The 16,856-nt window shown below is 40.6% G+C and overlaps 1 protein-coding gene across 2 annotated transcripts in view; it reads left to right on the plus strand.

Annotated features, from left to right (window-relative positions):
* Positions 1-456: 456 nt before the first annotated feature.
* The window catches only part of LOC125484669 (E3 ubiquitin-protein ligase TRIP12-like), a 52,648-nt gene continuing 36,248 nt past the window's right edge, over positions 457-16,856 (plus strand). For both annotated transcript variants that reach the window (XM_048604234.1, XM_048604235.1), the window contains exons 1-6: positions 457-628; positions 1,325-1,482; positions 4,350-4,423; positions 11,341-11,540; positions 12,554-12,681; positions 15,886-16,037. In XM_048604234.1, coding sequence (XP_048460191.1) covers positions 549-628; positions 1,325-1,482; positions 4,350-4,423; positions 11,341-11,540; positions 12,554-12,681; positions 15,886-16,037 — 792 coding nt within the window. In that variant the 5' untranslated portion in view covers positions 457-548. The remainder of the gene's footprint in view (positions 629-1,324; positions 1,483-4,349; positions 4,424-11,340; positions 11,541-12,553; positions 12,682-15,885; positions 16,038-16,856) is intronic.

A 16,856-nucleotide genomic window follows, 5' to 3' on the forward strand; every position in this document is an offset into this window, starting at 1 on the left:
CAACACCGGCACCTCCAAAGCATGGTTACCTCTCACTTTTGTAGTTGCACATTCTGCATTTTTTACTGTGCGTGCACTGCCATTATATTGTAAACTTTATATTTCCCTGTGGTAACTTCCATTGCATTAATGAATAATGAGCTAAGATAGAAACAACTGGTTCCAGGTATTCCTTCTGTCATAGGCCTGTGTATAATTTAGTGCACAAATAGAATGAAATATAAATTTACCTCTTTTTAAAGATTTTTAGTTTTCACTTGTTTCAGTCAAGCTATTTAACACAAATTGTGTATGTTGGTCATGTCATTGTCCCATATGCTTATTATAGCTTGATGTGACTGTTCTTTTAAATATTTGATCAAATGAGGAAGAAATTGGATAACAAGGAGGGATTTTAGCCAGACCAATAATTATGAAGTTTGGAAAGAAATGTACAATTTTGAGAATTATTATGTACTTAAATTCTAACCTTTCAGCCTCCAGGAGAGGAACCTCTTGGTCGACTGGAACCTCTCAGCAATGGGCCTTTGCTTGCACTTGTGCACAAAATGAACAACTGTCTGAGCCAGATGGAGCAATTTCCAGTGAAAGTGCACGATTTTCCAAGTGGGAATGGGACCGGAAGCAGGTATCAATTGTTTGCTAATTTGATTTAACTAAATGGGAATATTGCAATTTAAGTTTGTGTGGGGTAGTTGATCGGCATGATATCAGGTATAGTTTTCATGCAAGCCCATTGTCTACCCCTGGAGTTAGGGACTCTCCTAATATTCTTCGGTCAGAAGCTTTTTTTTTTAGAAATTGCCTTGTGAACAATCCACTTTGCTCCAGATTAGCTTAGTGAAGAAACTAAGCTTCTATATTTCAGCCTTGGGTTGAAATTGTAGTCAGCCTCTGATTAATGGTGGCAGTCCTGTTCCATCATCTGAGGAGTGAAATAAAATTGCAATCTGTGGAAAGGCGGTGATGTCGGCAATTAAGTTGCTATGGACGTTTTAATGGCCTGTCCAGCTGATATCCTACCCATGTTAAACCGGCTTATACTCTTGAAGGTCCAGCTGAAATCTAGAACTTCTAAAATCATTCTGTTGGACAATCTAATGGGCTGTAGTTCTTGACGTGGAATGACTTCAAAATGTTACTTTCAGGAAGTAGTATTCTCCCTCGTTAGGTTAATTGACAGGCCAACTGTGCGTCATGATTGAAAACATCATTGTTTTTGCATTGTTTTGACGCAATTTTGACTTTTGACAGTTTTGCCTAACTAACGCATATGGAAAAGCATTTTTCATTGTTCTTGAAAAAATGTTTTCTTTGTTAACAGGGGATCGCAGGCCTTGAAATTCTTCAATACGCATCAGTTAAAATGCCAGCTACAGAGACACCCAGACAGTACCAATGTCAAGCAATGGAAGGGCGGTCCTGTGAAGATTGATCCATTGGCTTTAGTACAGGCTATTGAGCGCTATCTTGTCGTCAGAGGTGGTGGCTGCTTTATTTCTGTGTTAAGCAGTAAAACTTTATTTTCTTACCCTTTTGTCTTGTGCTGCAGGCAATACTGTTTAAGATTGATGATTAATGTGGTCGGATAAAGATCCATTTGAGGGTGGGCAAGTTTTGGCCAAATAAAAAATTATCTACATTTCCTTACATTTCATTAATTTTAGGAACAGAACTACATTTTGTACTTGCAGAAATAAACATTATCTATAAATACAATCCATCTTAAGCATTAATTTTTGATGCCTTAATGATTTTAAATGCTGATTATCCATGAAGAGCTATACCAGAATTAAGAGTAGTGCATGAATCCACAGCACAGAAATATTTATGGTCACAGTTTCTTCAGTTGATTCTTTTAGCTCACACAAATTGGACTGCAGAGTATAAGTCTCTATCATGGATGTAGGCTGAAGGGCAAATCAAAACATGTACTGCAGTTTCTATCAATACTTTTTAATTCATTTGTGGGATGTGGGTGTCATTGGCTGGCCAGCATTTGTTGCCCATCCTTAGTTGTCCTTGAGAAGGTGGTGGTGAGCCGCCTTCTTGAACCGCTGTAGTCCATGTGCTGTAGATTGACCCACCATGCCATTAGGGAGAGAATTCCAGGATTTTGACCCAGCAACAATGAAGGAATGGTGATTATATTTCCAAGTCAGAATGATGAGTGATTTGGAGGGAACCTTGAAGGTCGTGGTGTTCCCATGTATCTGCTGCCCTTGTCCCTCTAGATGCAAACAGTCATGGGTTTGGAACGTGCTGTCTGAGGATTTTTGGTAAATATCGACAGTGTATCTTGTAGATAGTACACACTGACCGTTTGTGGTGGAAGGAATGGATGCTTGTTGATGTGGCGCTGATCAAGCGGGCTGCTTTGTCCTGGATGGTGTCAAGCTTGTTGAGTGTTGGAGCTGCCTCCATCCAGGCAAGTGGGCAGAATTCCATTACGCTCCTGACTTGTGCCTTGATGATGGACACGCTTTGGGGAGTCAGGAGGTGAGTTAACCACCGCAGTATTCCTTGTCTCTGACTTGCTTTCTTGTAGCCACTGTGTTTATGTGGTGAGTCCAATTGAGTTTCTAGTCAGTGGTAACCCGAGGATGCTAGTTGGAGTTTGTGATGTTAATGTCATTGAACATCAAGTTGGGGTTGTCTGTGATTGCTGATGCTCTTAGCCTGGCATTTGTGTGGTGCAAATGTTACTTGTCCCTTGTCAGCCCAAGCCTGGATATTGTCCAGATCTTGTTGAACGTGGACTGCTTCCTTGTAACTAGAAGGAGAAAATGGATAAAATTGTGCTGGTTTGTATTCTTGCTAGCAAATATTTTAGCTAGACTATTCCTTCAGAGTCACTCAAACTGTGATTGAGATCTCTGTATGGAATTTCAAATATAACTGCAGCCTAACTGTACACCTTGGTAGATTAATGTTATTTAGTTGAACTCCAGATTTGGGTTTTAGCTGTCACAAAAATAATCCTGAAGTGTTTGCAAGTAAGATGGGAAATTGTATAATGGATACTGTATAAGGAAAAACCAGGATGCATTAGTTTGTTTTTAATTGCAAGCAAAGCCTGACTAGAGAGATCCTTGAACTTGTGGGAGATGAGAGATGAAATTCCCTGTCTTAAAAAAATGATACATAGAAAAATACATTTGCACTGTTGTCTTGATGTGTACTTGACTAATTGGAGACCAAAAGACACTTTTTTTCAAGAAGGTTGAAGATGTTGTGAATTGCAGAACAATTTTTGTAGCTATTTTAGGGTTTTTTTATGTCTCCAAAACTTAAGTTTCTATCTAGCAAGGACTTCAAATGGGACAATGCTGCTGGTCAGACCTTAATTATTTCATGAGATAGCTGACATACAAATTTGGAGCTAGAGTAAACTATTCAGCTCATCAAGCCCATTCCTCCAGTTGATATAATGGTGGCTGATCTTATCATAGCCACACTCCACTTTCTTGCCTAACCCCGATGCGCTTTGACTCCTTTAGTTAAGAGTCTGACTACCTGTGCCTTTTTAAAAATATTTCATGATGTTCCTTCCACTTCTCTCTGGGGAGATTTCCACCACTTATGACCTGAGAGAGAGAGATTCTCTTCTCTGTTCTAAATGGAGAATCCCTTACTGTTTTAAACTCTGTCCCTTAGTTTGGCTGTCTCCCAGAATGGGAAATATCTACCCCAATCTAGTCTTGTCAGATCATTGTTTCAGAACAATCACGTCTCATTTGTCTGATGGATGTGACCCAAATGTTCCACATAAGATAACCCTGCATCCCGGAGATCCATTTCTGAGCTGTTTCCAATACAGCTTACGTCAAGTTTCATCAGCGTGATGTCAAATATTTAATATTGGAAAAACAAGTCTATAAACCTTTTTAGAAGGAGATAAAGCTGTAAAAAGGTATTGAGAAGATTGAAAAATGAGCTAAAATACGCTAACACATCATTAATTGTGTGAGGTGTTCTTTTGTTTTTGAAATGTTTTTAAGTTGGTTGTTGATGTCCATGCATCATCCTTCATGTTGAAAAGGCTCATGGATAGCTGCTTGGGGTGTGATGAGCAGGTGTTGCTCTTGTTTTCCTGTTTGTGGGTTATGTTTAATATTTCAACTGTACTGCACAATTGAACAGCCAAAATTACCTCTAAATTGGGAAAATATGGATATAAGCTGTATCCAACCAGTATACATTTGGACCTTTTGCACCACAATTCATGGCCAAACTTCAACTTTATTGCTTTGATGTTTAAGTTAATTCTTGTGATCTCCAACAATCTGTGATTGTCTAAGGTCTGAAAATTTAGAGCTCATCTTGATGTAATATTTCTGTAATTCAAGGGTATGGAAGAATACGAGAGGAAGATGAAGATAGTGATGATGATGGCTCAGATGATGAAATTGATGAATCATTGGTAAGTTTGTCACACGTTAATCTGAAAGTAACAGTAAAGTTTTGATTATCAAGGTTGATTATTAGAGTTGGTGAGAGCCTTTATAAGGTGCAACTGAAGGACAATTCTCCTATTCACTCCTGTCTTAACCAAATCTTAACATCGTTCTAAACAGCAGGATTGGTGCCTGAAAATGTTGAATTGAATTACGAAAAGATCTACAAGAAAGTTGATGGAATTGGAGGGTTTGAGCTAAAGGGAGAGGCTGAATAGGCTGTGGCTATTTTCCCTGGAGCGTCAGAGGCTGAGGGGACCTTTATAGAGGTTTATAAAGTCATGAGGGGCACGGATAGAGTGAATAGCCAAGGTCTTTTCCCCATAGATGGGGGAAGTCCAAAACTAGACGGCAGAGGTTTAAGGTGAGAGGGGGAGATTTGAGACCTGAGGGTAAACTTTCTCATGCAGAGGGTGGTGCATGTATAGAATGAGCTGCCAGAAGAAGTGGTGGAGGTGGGTTATGACATTTAAAAGGCATCTGGATGGTTACATGAATAAAAAGGGTTTAGAAGGATATGGACCAAATACTGGCAAATGGGAGTAGGTCAGATTGGGATGTCTGGTCAGCATGGATGAGTTGGACAAAGGGTCTGTTTCTTTGCTGTATAACTCAATGTCTGTATGTATAAAATTGTTGATGTTTCAGTATGATGTATACATTCTTGATCACAATTTAAAGTAGCAATGTAACAGGAGGTTTCTTTTTTTGACATGGAAGAAGGAAGATTGAGAAAGTAAAGGAAAAGATAATGTTAATACAATGTCTATTCACTTGTATCCATTGTCTTAGTTCTGAACTTGTTGCATTGATGTCTGGCTAGAGTCAGTTGTACAGATCCGAAACAGACCCTCTGGCCCAACTCGTCCATGCCGACCAGATATCCTAAAATTTAGTTCCATTTGACCCCCATATCCCTCTTAAAAACTTCCTATACATATGCCCATACAGATGCTTTTTTTAAATGTTGTAGTTGTACCAGCCTCCTCCACTTCCTCTGGCAGCTCATTCCATACCCGCACCACCCCTTGAAAAAGTTGCCCCTTTGATTCCTTTTAAATCTTTCCCCTCTCACCTTAAACCTATGCCCCTCTAGTTTTGGACTCACCCACCCTGGGGAAAAGACCTTGACTAATCACCCTATCAATGCCCCTCAGAGTTTATAAACGCCTGAGGTCACCCCTCAGCATCCGACCAGCAAGGAAAATAGCCCCAGCCTATTCAGCCTCCCCGTACAGTTCAAACACTAAAACACACGCACACACTAAAAACTGAAAGAACTGTGGATGCTGGAAATCAGGAATACAAACAGAAGTTGCTGGAAAAGCTCAGAAGGTCTGGCAGCATCTGTGAAGAAAAGATCAGAGTTAACGTTTAGGGTCCAATGACCCTTCCTCAAACCTTCCAACCCTGCCAACGTCCTTGTAAATCTTTTCTGAACCCTTTCAAGTTTCACAACATCCTTCTTATAGCAAGGAGACCAGAATTACACAAAGTAATTCCAAAAGTGGCCCTCCGGTCCCTTTTAAATCTTCCCCTTCTCTCCTTAAACCTATGCCCTCTAGTTTTAGACTCCCTCACCTCCAGGGTGGAAAAGACCTCAGCTACTCACCCTATCCATGCCCCTCATGATTTTATAAACTTCTATAAAGGTCACCTCTCTGCCTCCAACGTTCCAGGGAAAATCGCCCCAGCCTATTTAGTCTCACCCTATAGCTCAAACCCTCCAACCCTGTCAACACCCTTGTTAACTTTTTCTGAACCCTTTCAAGTTTCACAACATCCTTTCTATAACAGGGAGACCAGAACTGTACGCAGTGTTCCAAAAGTGACTAACCAATGTCCTATAAAGCCACAACATGACCTTCCAACTCCTTTACGAGAATGGATGCAGGGATGAGGATATGATTATAGTGATAGATTGATGTAGTTGGGACAGATCTCCATAGATAGTAGGCTGAGAAGAGATCTGATTGAGGTTTCCAAAATCATGAGCAGGATGGATAGGGGACATACAGCAATGCTTTGAGAGAAACAAGACGAGTACATTGATTTAAAGTGATGGCAAAAGAAGCAGAAGTGATGTGAGGAAAAACTTTTTCATGCAAGTAGTTCGGGCATGGAATGTACTGCTTGGTAGAGGCAGGTTCAACTGGGGTATTCAAGAGGAAATTCATTGATTATTCAGGTAAAAAAGTGCAAGGATATGAGGGAAAAAAACAGGAGATTGGATTGGTAACAGAACTGGTGCAAGCATGATGGGCTGAATGGCCTTCCTCTGCATCGTAACAACTCTGAGAGAAGAAATTTCTCCCCATTCTTCATTTAAATGTACGACCCCCTTACTCTAAGATTTCTGACCTTTGGTCCTAGACTTTGCCACATGGGTAAACAACCTCTCCACGTCTACAGTATTATAAAACAAACATCTGTGGATAGTGAAAATCTGATACAAAAAGCAGAAATTGCTGGATAAACTCAGCGTCTGCGATGGAGAAAACAAAGTTAACGTTTGGAGTCCAGTGATCCTTCTCCTCACCTACCCTGTCAAGTCCCCGAAGAATCCCCACGATCTCAATGCAGGACTGTTGTCGTTGTACCAGGCAGACACGCGCGCACACAGGCAGACACGTGCAAAGTTAAACTCCAGCAGCCATCACTGGGCAGGTGCTGTTGCTGACTCCGTGATGTGTGTGCTTGTGAAGTAATATATCCAGCAAGTCCTCACTTAATGTTATGCTTGCATTCCTGAGAAGTGCAACTTTCCTCTTAATTAGAAAATCTGATTCACTTCATGTAAAAACTGTAGTACCTTACTCAAAAGAAAGCATTAAAACAATGTACCCTGTAAGTTAAAATGCTTCGAATTGCTGAATTCTTATTTTATTAAATAAATTAACTTTTAAAAATTACTTCGAAACTTTACACTAGTAAGTTACATCCTGCTCACTGCCTCTTCCTGCCGTCAAACCCCTCACTTGCCAAACTTGCCGCTCTCGACAAACCAGCGTTCACCTTGCATTTTATGGCTGCAGCTGACCATCTGATACATCACCTCTCCCACTCCTTCTCACTACAAATCTTCATTCTTTTAAGCTCCCGCTCTGTTTCTTTCACTTGCAACTTTCTTTGCCTGAACCCTAGCTGTTGAATGAGGACTCAGGAGATGAGTGGTGACAGTCGGGCAAAACAGCTTCAACTTGCAGGAGGCAAATGATGAACTAGAGGGTTGGTAGAGAGAGGTTGGGTCATGGAGCTGCCTGGATAAATGGACTGGTGGGCCTGGGAGCAGAAGAGGCTATAAACTGGAGGTCAAAGGTGAGAGGAAGTGTCAGTGAGCAGCAGAGGTAGCTCCACAATCTGCCAATTGGGTCACCGAACCCCACATTAAACAAGAAATTACTTGAAAATGAGCTGCTTGATGGTAAACATACATTCATGTTCCGAACTTTTCTATTTGTTTATGGAATGTGGATTTAGCTGAATGGACCAACACTTGTTGCTTATCTCATGTGGTTTTGGCACAGCAAAGTGTGGGAGGGAGTTCCAGGATTTTAAACCAGCAACAATGAAGCAATGGTGATATAATTCCAGGTCAAGATAACATAAGACCTTAAGGGAACTTGGTGTTCCATGTATTTGCTGCCGTGGCCCTTCTAAGTGGGAGGGATCATGGGTTTTGAAGGTGCTATCTAAGGAGCCATGGTGAGTTGTGCGCTTAAGTTTAGAGACGGTACTCTCTGCTGCCACTGTGCAGTGGTGGTGGAGTGACTGTCTTTTGAAAATATTAAATGTGGTGCCAGTCAAACAAACTGCTTTGTCCTGAGTGATGTTTAGCTTCTTGCATGTTGGATCTGAAGGCAGATGGAGAGTATTCCCTCAAACCGCTGTGTCTTGTAAACAGTGGATAAGCTTTGAGCCAGGTGGCAAGTTTGTTTCTGCAAAATCCCCAGCCTCTGACCTGTTCTTGTATCTGGCCAGTGCAGTTTCTGGTAACCCCTAAGACAATAGGTCTTTCAGTGCCATTGAGCCTCAAGAGGCAGTGGTTACATTGTCCATTTGGAGGTGGCTGATGCGCAGCACTTTTGTAGCTACTTGTTAGTTCAAGCATGGATGTCTTCCAGGTCTTGCCACATATGGGCATTTACTGCCTCTGTCTGAGGAGTCAAATGATGCTGACCATTGCACAATCATTGACGAATAGCCTCATTTCTGACCTTATGATAGGGGGAAGGTCAGAAGTGAACCAGCCAAGATGATTGAACCTCGGACACTACCCTCAGGAATTGATCAAATTTGAAGCTGACAACATAAAGTAGGGACTTGCCATACACGGTACATGTGTTTTGGAGAATTTCTCTCAATCATCTTATCGCTGGGTTCTTGTCTCTTTCCCAAAAATTAAATAGTCTCAAAAGTAGATCCTCTGTTTAGTCCCAAATTGTTCAAAACAACAAGTAAAATTTAGATATCATCTTGCTAATAATTACCAATCCAGGTTCCTGTTATTCAGGAATAGGTTGGAGAATCAATGACAGTAGTTCACTTCCCACTGTGTACCTGGCTAAGCTCAATTATGTTCTTGCAGCTGTTTTGTCTAGCACAGAGTATGGCGAAAGTGTTTTTAAGAAAATGTTGAAATATATTTGCAGTATGCTGCTTTGTCAGAAGATGGCGCAATTTTGATAGAGCAGGCTAGATGAGAGAGGAAATTGTATGTGATATGCTTCAATGTACTTTACAATTTTGTGCAACTTCCAAGCTAAGTTGCCTGTGTTTTCTTCAAATTGTTCGTCTAATTAGCTTTTCATCTCTTCTGCAAATTGTCTTTTCAAATTGTTGCTTGTGTCCTTGCTCCTATTTTTTTTAATTAAAATGTCGGTTGCTTTATAAATTGCACGACCAGAATAAGAACAGGGGTGTAGACAATTTAGTCCCTTGAACTTGGTATCCTGTTCAGATGATGGCTGATCTCAGCCGTAATGACATCCATCTGCCTTAACCTCATACATCTGTCTAGCAAAAGCCTTCAGATCTCCAGCTTGAGCGATAATCTGCTTTTTAGGGAGAGGGTTTTACATTTCACGAATGTGTACAATATGTTGTATTCTTGGATTTGGATTTCAAAATTCAGGCAGGTGGATGTAGGTCAACTTTCTTTAAAAGGTCAGTTTAAAACTGTGACTTAACTGCAGTGACTTTCAAGGAAGCATGTGAATGTTGTGGATTATCTAGGAGAACACTTACTGTTAATGAATGAAATGTTCATGTGATTGGCTTTATGATGGAGAGAGTTAACTTAATAGCCTTTGCTGTTAAGTATTGACTTGAGAAAACAGATGGTTCATAGTCTCTTCTTTAAAACAAAATTACATTAGAAGAGAACTGTTTCTCTAGCAGGGGAACAAAGATGTTTTTACAATTACTGATCACCTGAACAGGTGCAGGTGAGCTTAGACAGAAGTTATTAGAACTGAGAGAATTGACAGATTTGATACCAGGTAAGCTCTGAAAGGAATCGTTCTTGAAAAAAATAAAGTGCCTCAACATTCCAAGGGAAACAAACTGGAAAGCTATAGTTAAGTTCTTTTGAAAGTGGAGTCACAGGTAGACAGGATAGTGAAGACAATGTTTGGTATGTTTGCCTTTATTGGTCGGTGCATTGAGTATAGGAGTTGGGAGGTCATGTTGTGGCTGTACAGGTCATTGGTTAGGCCACTATTGGAATGCTGCTTGCAATTCTGGTCTCCCTGCTTTGGAAGGATGTTGTGAAACTTGAAAGGGTTCAGAAAAGATTTACAAGGATGTTGCCAGGGTTGGAGACTTTGAGCTATAGTGAGAGGCTGAATAGGCTGGGGCTATTTTCCCTGGAATGTTGGTGGCTGGGGGTGACTTTTATAGAAGTTTACAAAATCATGAGGGGCATTTATCAAGTAAATAGACAAGTCTTTTTCCCAGGATGGGGGTGTCTAAAACTAGAGAGCATACGTTTAAGGTGAGAAGGGAAATATTTAAAAGGGACCTAAGAGGCAACTTGTTCACACAGAGGGTGGTGCGTGTATGGAATGAGCTGCCAGAGGAAGTGGTGGAGGCTGATACACCCATCCAGATGCCTTTCAAATGTCGTAATTGTATGAGTAGGAAGGGTTTATAGGGATATGGGCCAAACGCTGGCAAATGGGACTAGATTAATTTAGGAAATCAGGTCAGCATGGACCAGTTGGACTGAAGAGTCTGCGTCCGTGCTGTATATGTCTGTGACTCTAACAGACAGTTTTAAAAAGCTGAGTTTTGTGAATTTTCTCCAGGATTGCTTGTGTAAGATCATTCGAACTGTGTTGCTCACGTGCTCGCTCTCCCCCACTGTCTCTACCTGTACTCCCACCCCCCCACCCCAATCATCACATGCCATTGTTTTGTTCATAACCTCGTCATTGTCTCTGATTTTGCGTCCCTGCCTATTCATATGTACAGCTTGTAGGAATAGGCTGATCAGAAATGCATGTTTTTTAAAAAATTGTCTGTTTCAACTTCAAGAAGGCACTTCAGAGACAAAGTACCTGAACTACAAGTGGACATTAAGTACCTTGCTACTTTGGAAATGAGGCTGCTATAATCGCACAATGCTTCTGCTACAGGCAATCTGACAAATGCAGTCTTGATCCCATACATTATTCTTCATAGTTGGTACCCATGCCTTGTTACAATCTATTAATCTGGCCTCCATTATATTCCAAGCAGTTAGCTGTCAGGTATTCTGTCTAATTCATAACAAAAATCATTTTGACAATTGAGTATTGATATGGATTTTTCTTCTAATATTCTTGAATAATTGCTCATAAGAGTTGACTTCTGACTCTATTTTGTTTTCTTTCCTGTCTAGGCTGCCCAGTTCTTGAATTCTGGAAGTGTAAGACATAGACTACAGTTTTACATAGGCGATCACTTACTGCCTTACAATATGACTGTTTACCAAGCTGTCAGGCAGTTCAGTGTTCAAGCTGATGATGAAAGGGAGTCCACAGATGATGAAAGTAACCCATTAGGAAGAGCAGGAATATGGACTAAGACGCATACAATATGGTATGTATTCAATACTCCCAGCAGCTGTCTTCACTGAAAAATTGTTTTAAAAATTTACCTGTTGATTCCTATTACTCAAGTATGTAAGAAAATTGGAAAGGTAAGCATCAGCCCAGCTGAGGGTACCTCATTAATTTGCCATTCCTAATTGGGATTAGGGTGCAGTTGAGAGTAAACGATATTGCTGTGGGACTGGAGTCGCATGTAGGCCAGACCAGGTAAGGATGGCAGTTTCCTTCCCTAAAGGACGTTAGTGAACCAGATGGGTTTTTCCCCCAGCAATCAACAGTGGATTCACGGTCGTTACCAGACACTTCATTCCAGAAATTTATTGAATTTAAGTTCCACCAGTTGCAGTGGCAGGATTCGAACCCAGGTCCCCAGAACATTCACTGGATTAAGATTCCAGTGATAGTACCACTAGGCCATTGCCTTCCCTATATTAACCGTGACTTCTCTCCTCAGATGCTGCCAGACCTGCTGAGTTTTTCCAGCAATTTGTTTTTGTTTTAGATAGCCAGTACTACTTTAGAGCATTAAATTCTTCATAAACTTTGTCAAAAATTTCAGTGATCTAAAGACAATTGCAAAGATTTCTGGCATTTGACTTACTATGCATCACACATTTGAGTGTCTTGTACTGGCTTGCATATACCCTCCGAGTGAGGCCTGTGTCTGTAACGCTTATTCATCTGAGACTAAAATATTGTAGATGCTGGAAGTATTTAGGATGTCTGGCAGCGTCAGTGGGGAGAGAGGAGGAGTGACTGTTTCAGGCTTAATGAACTTTTGTCAGAAATGATGAAAGGACACCAACCTGAATGGTGACTCTTGCTTTCCTCTTGAAAGATGTTGCCAAAGCTGCTGAGTTTAGGGCAGCAGTATTTGCAGCATTTTCTCGGCAAATGAGCCTTTTACTACTTGCCGTTGCTGCTTTTAACTGCCAGAAATCCAGGTCAGAAGTCATAATATGAAAGAGTAACTGAAAGCATTTTTGAATTTGTATACAATAGGTATAAGCCTGTGAGAGAAGAGGAGGAGGGAACAAAGGATACAGTTGGTGGAAAGCGAGGACGAGCTCAGACTGCACCCACAAAAACCTCCCCAAGAAATGCAAGAAAACATGACGAGCTGTGGCATGGTGAGTGCTTTAAGGTGCAACCTCCATCCACCATTATTCCTGCATTGTTCTCACATTCTGTAATCTGATTTTCTTTTTTCTTTGGAATACGTTCAGGGTCTGAACACCCACAGCCCTTGGAGGAATCCCAAGGCCCAGAGCAGCAAATTCTGCTTTCTTAAGTGCTAAATAGCTAATCTCTTACTCTGAAGCTCTGACACCTTGATTCCAGTTAGGAGAAGCGTCTATTTGGTTCTAAGCATTCTGTTTCAGTGAAATAATCCCTGATTTAAGAATTGCAGGGATTACTTCCATCTGTAGATCTTTGATTTAAGTCAGTTCGCTCATCCAAGGAACCTCCTGAGTAAACCTTTGTTGCACTCTCTCGAAGGCTTTTCTATGTTTTCCTGTTAATATGAATAACTTCACACTTGCCCATATTGTATTCCAGCTGTTATGTTTTTGTCCACTCACTTAACCTGTTTATGTTCTTTTGCTGACTGTCTCTGTCCTCCCAGTTTACCACCTGACTTGGTATCCTGATTTGTTGTTGATATATTGCACTTAGTCCCCTTGTTTAAGTCATTCATATAGATTGTAAATTGAGACGCAAATACTAATCATCGCAGTATCCCCCTAGTTATAGTTTGGCAGTTGAGGAAATGGTCCATATATTTTCTAATCAAGTCATGTTAAGACATTACCCCTAATTCCACGAGCTCGAGTCATGTTTGTTTGACCATAAAACGAAGGAGCAGAAATTAGGCCATTTGGCCCACTGAGTCTGCTCTGCCATTCAATCATGGTTGATAAGTTCCTCAACCCCATTCTCCCGCTTTCTCCCTGTAACCCTTGATCCCTTTGATAATCAAGAACCTATCTATCTCAGTTTTAAACATACTCAATGACCTGGCCTCCACAGCCTTCTGTGGCAGTGAATTCCATAGATTCATCACTCTCTGGCTGAAGTAGTTTCTCCTTATCTTCATTCTAAAAGGCCTTCCCTTTACTCGAAGGCTGTGCCCTCGGGTCCTAGGCTCTCCTACCAATGGAAGCATCTTCCCAACATCCACTTTGTCCAGGCCATTCAGTTTTCTGAAAGTTTCAGTTAGATTCCCCCCTCATCCGTCTAAACTCCAATGAGTACAGTCCCAGAGTTCTCAAATGTTCCTCATGTTAAGCTTTTCATTCCTGGGACCATTTTCATGAACCTCCTCTGAACCCGCTCCAGGGCCAATACATCCGTCCTGAGATATAGGGCCCAAAACTGCATGCAATACTCCAAATGTGGCCTGACCAGGGCCTTATAAAGCCTCAGTAGTACATCCCTGCTTTTATATTCAAGTTCTTTCAAAATAAATGCCAACATTGCATTTGCTTTCCTGACTACTGACTCAACGTGCAAGTTTACCTTGAGAGAATCCGGGACTAGAACTCCCAAGTCTCTTTGCACTTCAGACTTCTGAATTTTATCCCCATTTAGAAAATAGTCCATGCTTTTGTTCTTCTTACCAAGTGCATGACCTCACACTTTCCCACGTTGTACTCCATCTGCCATTTCTTTGCCCACTCTCCTAACCTGTCCAAATCCTTCTGCAGCCTCACCACCTCCTCAAAACTACTTGTCCTTCCACCTATCTTTGTACCATCTGCAAACTCAGCCAGAATGCCCACCGTTCCTTCATCTAGATCATTAATGTATACAGTGAAAAGTTGTCCCAGCACTGACCCTTGTAGAACACCACTTGTCACCAGCTGCCATCCTGAGAAAGACCCTTTTAACCCCACTCTCTGCTTTCTGCCAGACAACTAATCTTCTATCCATGCTAGAAGCTTGCCTCTAACACCATGGGCCCTTATCTTACTCAGCAGCCTCCTGTGTGGCACCTTATCAAAGGCCTTTTTGATGTTCAGGTAGATAACACCCATTGGCTCTCCTTGGTCTACCCTGCCTGTTACTTCCTCAATGAATTCTAGTAGATTTGTCAGGCATGACCTCCCCTTGATGAAACCATGCTGACTTTGCCCTATTTTACTATACACTTCCAAATATTCAGCAATCTCATCCTTTACAATGGACCCCAAAATCTTACCCATGACTGAGGTTAGGCTTTGGTACCTCCAGTGTGGTGTTGTTGACAATCCAAATACACCAGATACATTGGTTCTCTACCACCACTATTATTTGTTTCTGAAAATGAAGAAACAGCTCCTAGCTTTGTCAAATGTTATTTCCTATTCATGAATCCAATCTAGCACCATCTAATTGTAGATTTCTCAGTGTTCTATTATCAAATGCCTAATAATAGATGCTGACAAATTGCCAACCATCAATGTCAAATTGACTGTCATTTCAGTTCCCTTCCTACAGCCTGTTCCCTCCCTCAAATAATTGAGCTTATGTTCACATCTTCCAATGCATGAAGTCCAGCCAGAGTTATTGGCTGTACTCTTAATATGACAATGTTACTTTGAAGGCTACAAGGCTAATTTAAAGGTACAGTTAGTGTGAAGTTGCAAATAGATAGGAAGATTACAGAAGTGACTAAATCTGAAGCAACTAAACTTTAAATTACCTGGTGTTCTGTTTTGGTGAACAATTCATTTGTGCTGTTTTCTAAGTTAAGTAGCCATATCTGACAGTGTTATAAGGTTGTTTGATGTTTTTAAAAAGTGCTTTTTCAATGGCTGTCTGGTTGCCAACCATTTTGGCAGTGATAGGACATTGTACATGACAATGCTTTCGGTTTAAGATCTGACCCCAGTTAGCTCCTCTCTAACTTCCTGTGCTAGTTTAGTCATGCCCCAGCAATTTTGAATTCTGATTTTTCAAGGACAGAATACTTTCTAATTGTTACCCAACAATGTTCTGCATTCAGTTCTACCGAGTGCATGTTAATTCTCACTTCCACTTTGTACACTAAAATTAGATTCTCCCTTAATCCCTATGTTTTTGCCCTCAGTAATTGTTCATTTAATTTGATTGGAAGTGTTCCATTCAGCTTGTGGTTTGCTAGCCTCTTTAATACTTGATCTGTCCTCTCACCTCCATTGCTAAAGGATTAAAGATTAATAAGCATTTTTCATTCTCGGTTTGCTAAACCTATCGTAGATTTTTTTTTTAATTGTATGTAACGTGCCATTATAATGGAATCTGCTTTATGTAAAGTTTTACGAAACTTAAATGATCCAGAAAGATATTTAATTAATAACCTTAAATCCTAGATGGTGTGTGCCCTCCAGTGGGAAATCCTTTGGAAACATATCTTCTTTCAGGTCCTCCAGATGGTATAACATTTGAGGACCCATCGCTTGATGTGATTCTGCTTCTGAGAGTGCTTCATGCTATCAGTAGATACTGGTATTACCTATATAATGTGAGTACTGCCAGATGCTGTCTAGAAAAGTGGATGCCTGCAAATATTTGTAACAGAAGTCTAATTACCTTTTAAAGCTTGGTCAATAATTCTGAAATTAGCTCATAACTTTGTGTTGGCTTTTGTGCATCAATTTTCCTTTTATAATTTAGACTTACTATTTCCATTTATATGGTGCTTTGCTTAACTTCCTCTCCCACTCCACTTTTTTGTACACTGTTTTGAGTAGTTTAAGACTATTTACTGACTGGAGTCAGTGATGAGGGTCATCAATTTAAATTGTTTGAAGACAGCACAAAGACATTTTTCCAAGGGGTTCTGAATGAGTGTGTTTTTGAGGCAGGGCAATTGTGTATTGCAGTTAAAGTTCAGTTCAATATTCAACCATGAGGCCAATAGACCTACAAGTTTAGAGGAAGGAAAATGTTCACTTTTGGGTTGTCAGTGAAGATCTAGGCATGCCAATCCTAATGGAAGCTACCTGTGCTTCATGTTTCAATTGTGCTTTGATTCACTATTTCCTACCTTGATGGTTATTGTATTTGATGCCCAGACATGCATTGATATAGTGCCTTTCACGATATCAGGACCACTGAAGGACTTAGAAGACAAAATAATTTGATATTTCAAACTTTGCCTTTCACATCGTGAGACATTGCCTGGCCAAAATAATTGCTTTGTTTAACTAAGCCACATTTTATTTGATGCTGCATAAAGGTCCTGATTATGCAATGCTCAGGATTTCCTGCTGTTGTTTTTGAAAGGAGATTTATTTTGACCATTGATTGAGAAAAGACATTTTGTCAAAACTTTAATGTT

This window comes from Rhincodon typus, chromosome 13, assembly GCF_021869965.1.
Source record: "Rhincodon typus isolate 14 chromosome 13, sRhiTyp1.1, whole genome shotgun sequence".
NCBI classification, from domain to species: domain Eukaryota; kingdom Metazoa; phylum Chordata; class Chondrichthyes; order Orectolobiformes; family Rhincodontidae; genus Rhincodon; species Rhincodon typus.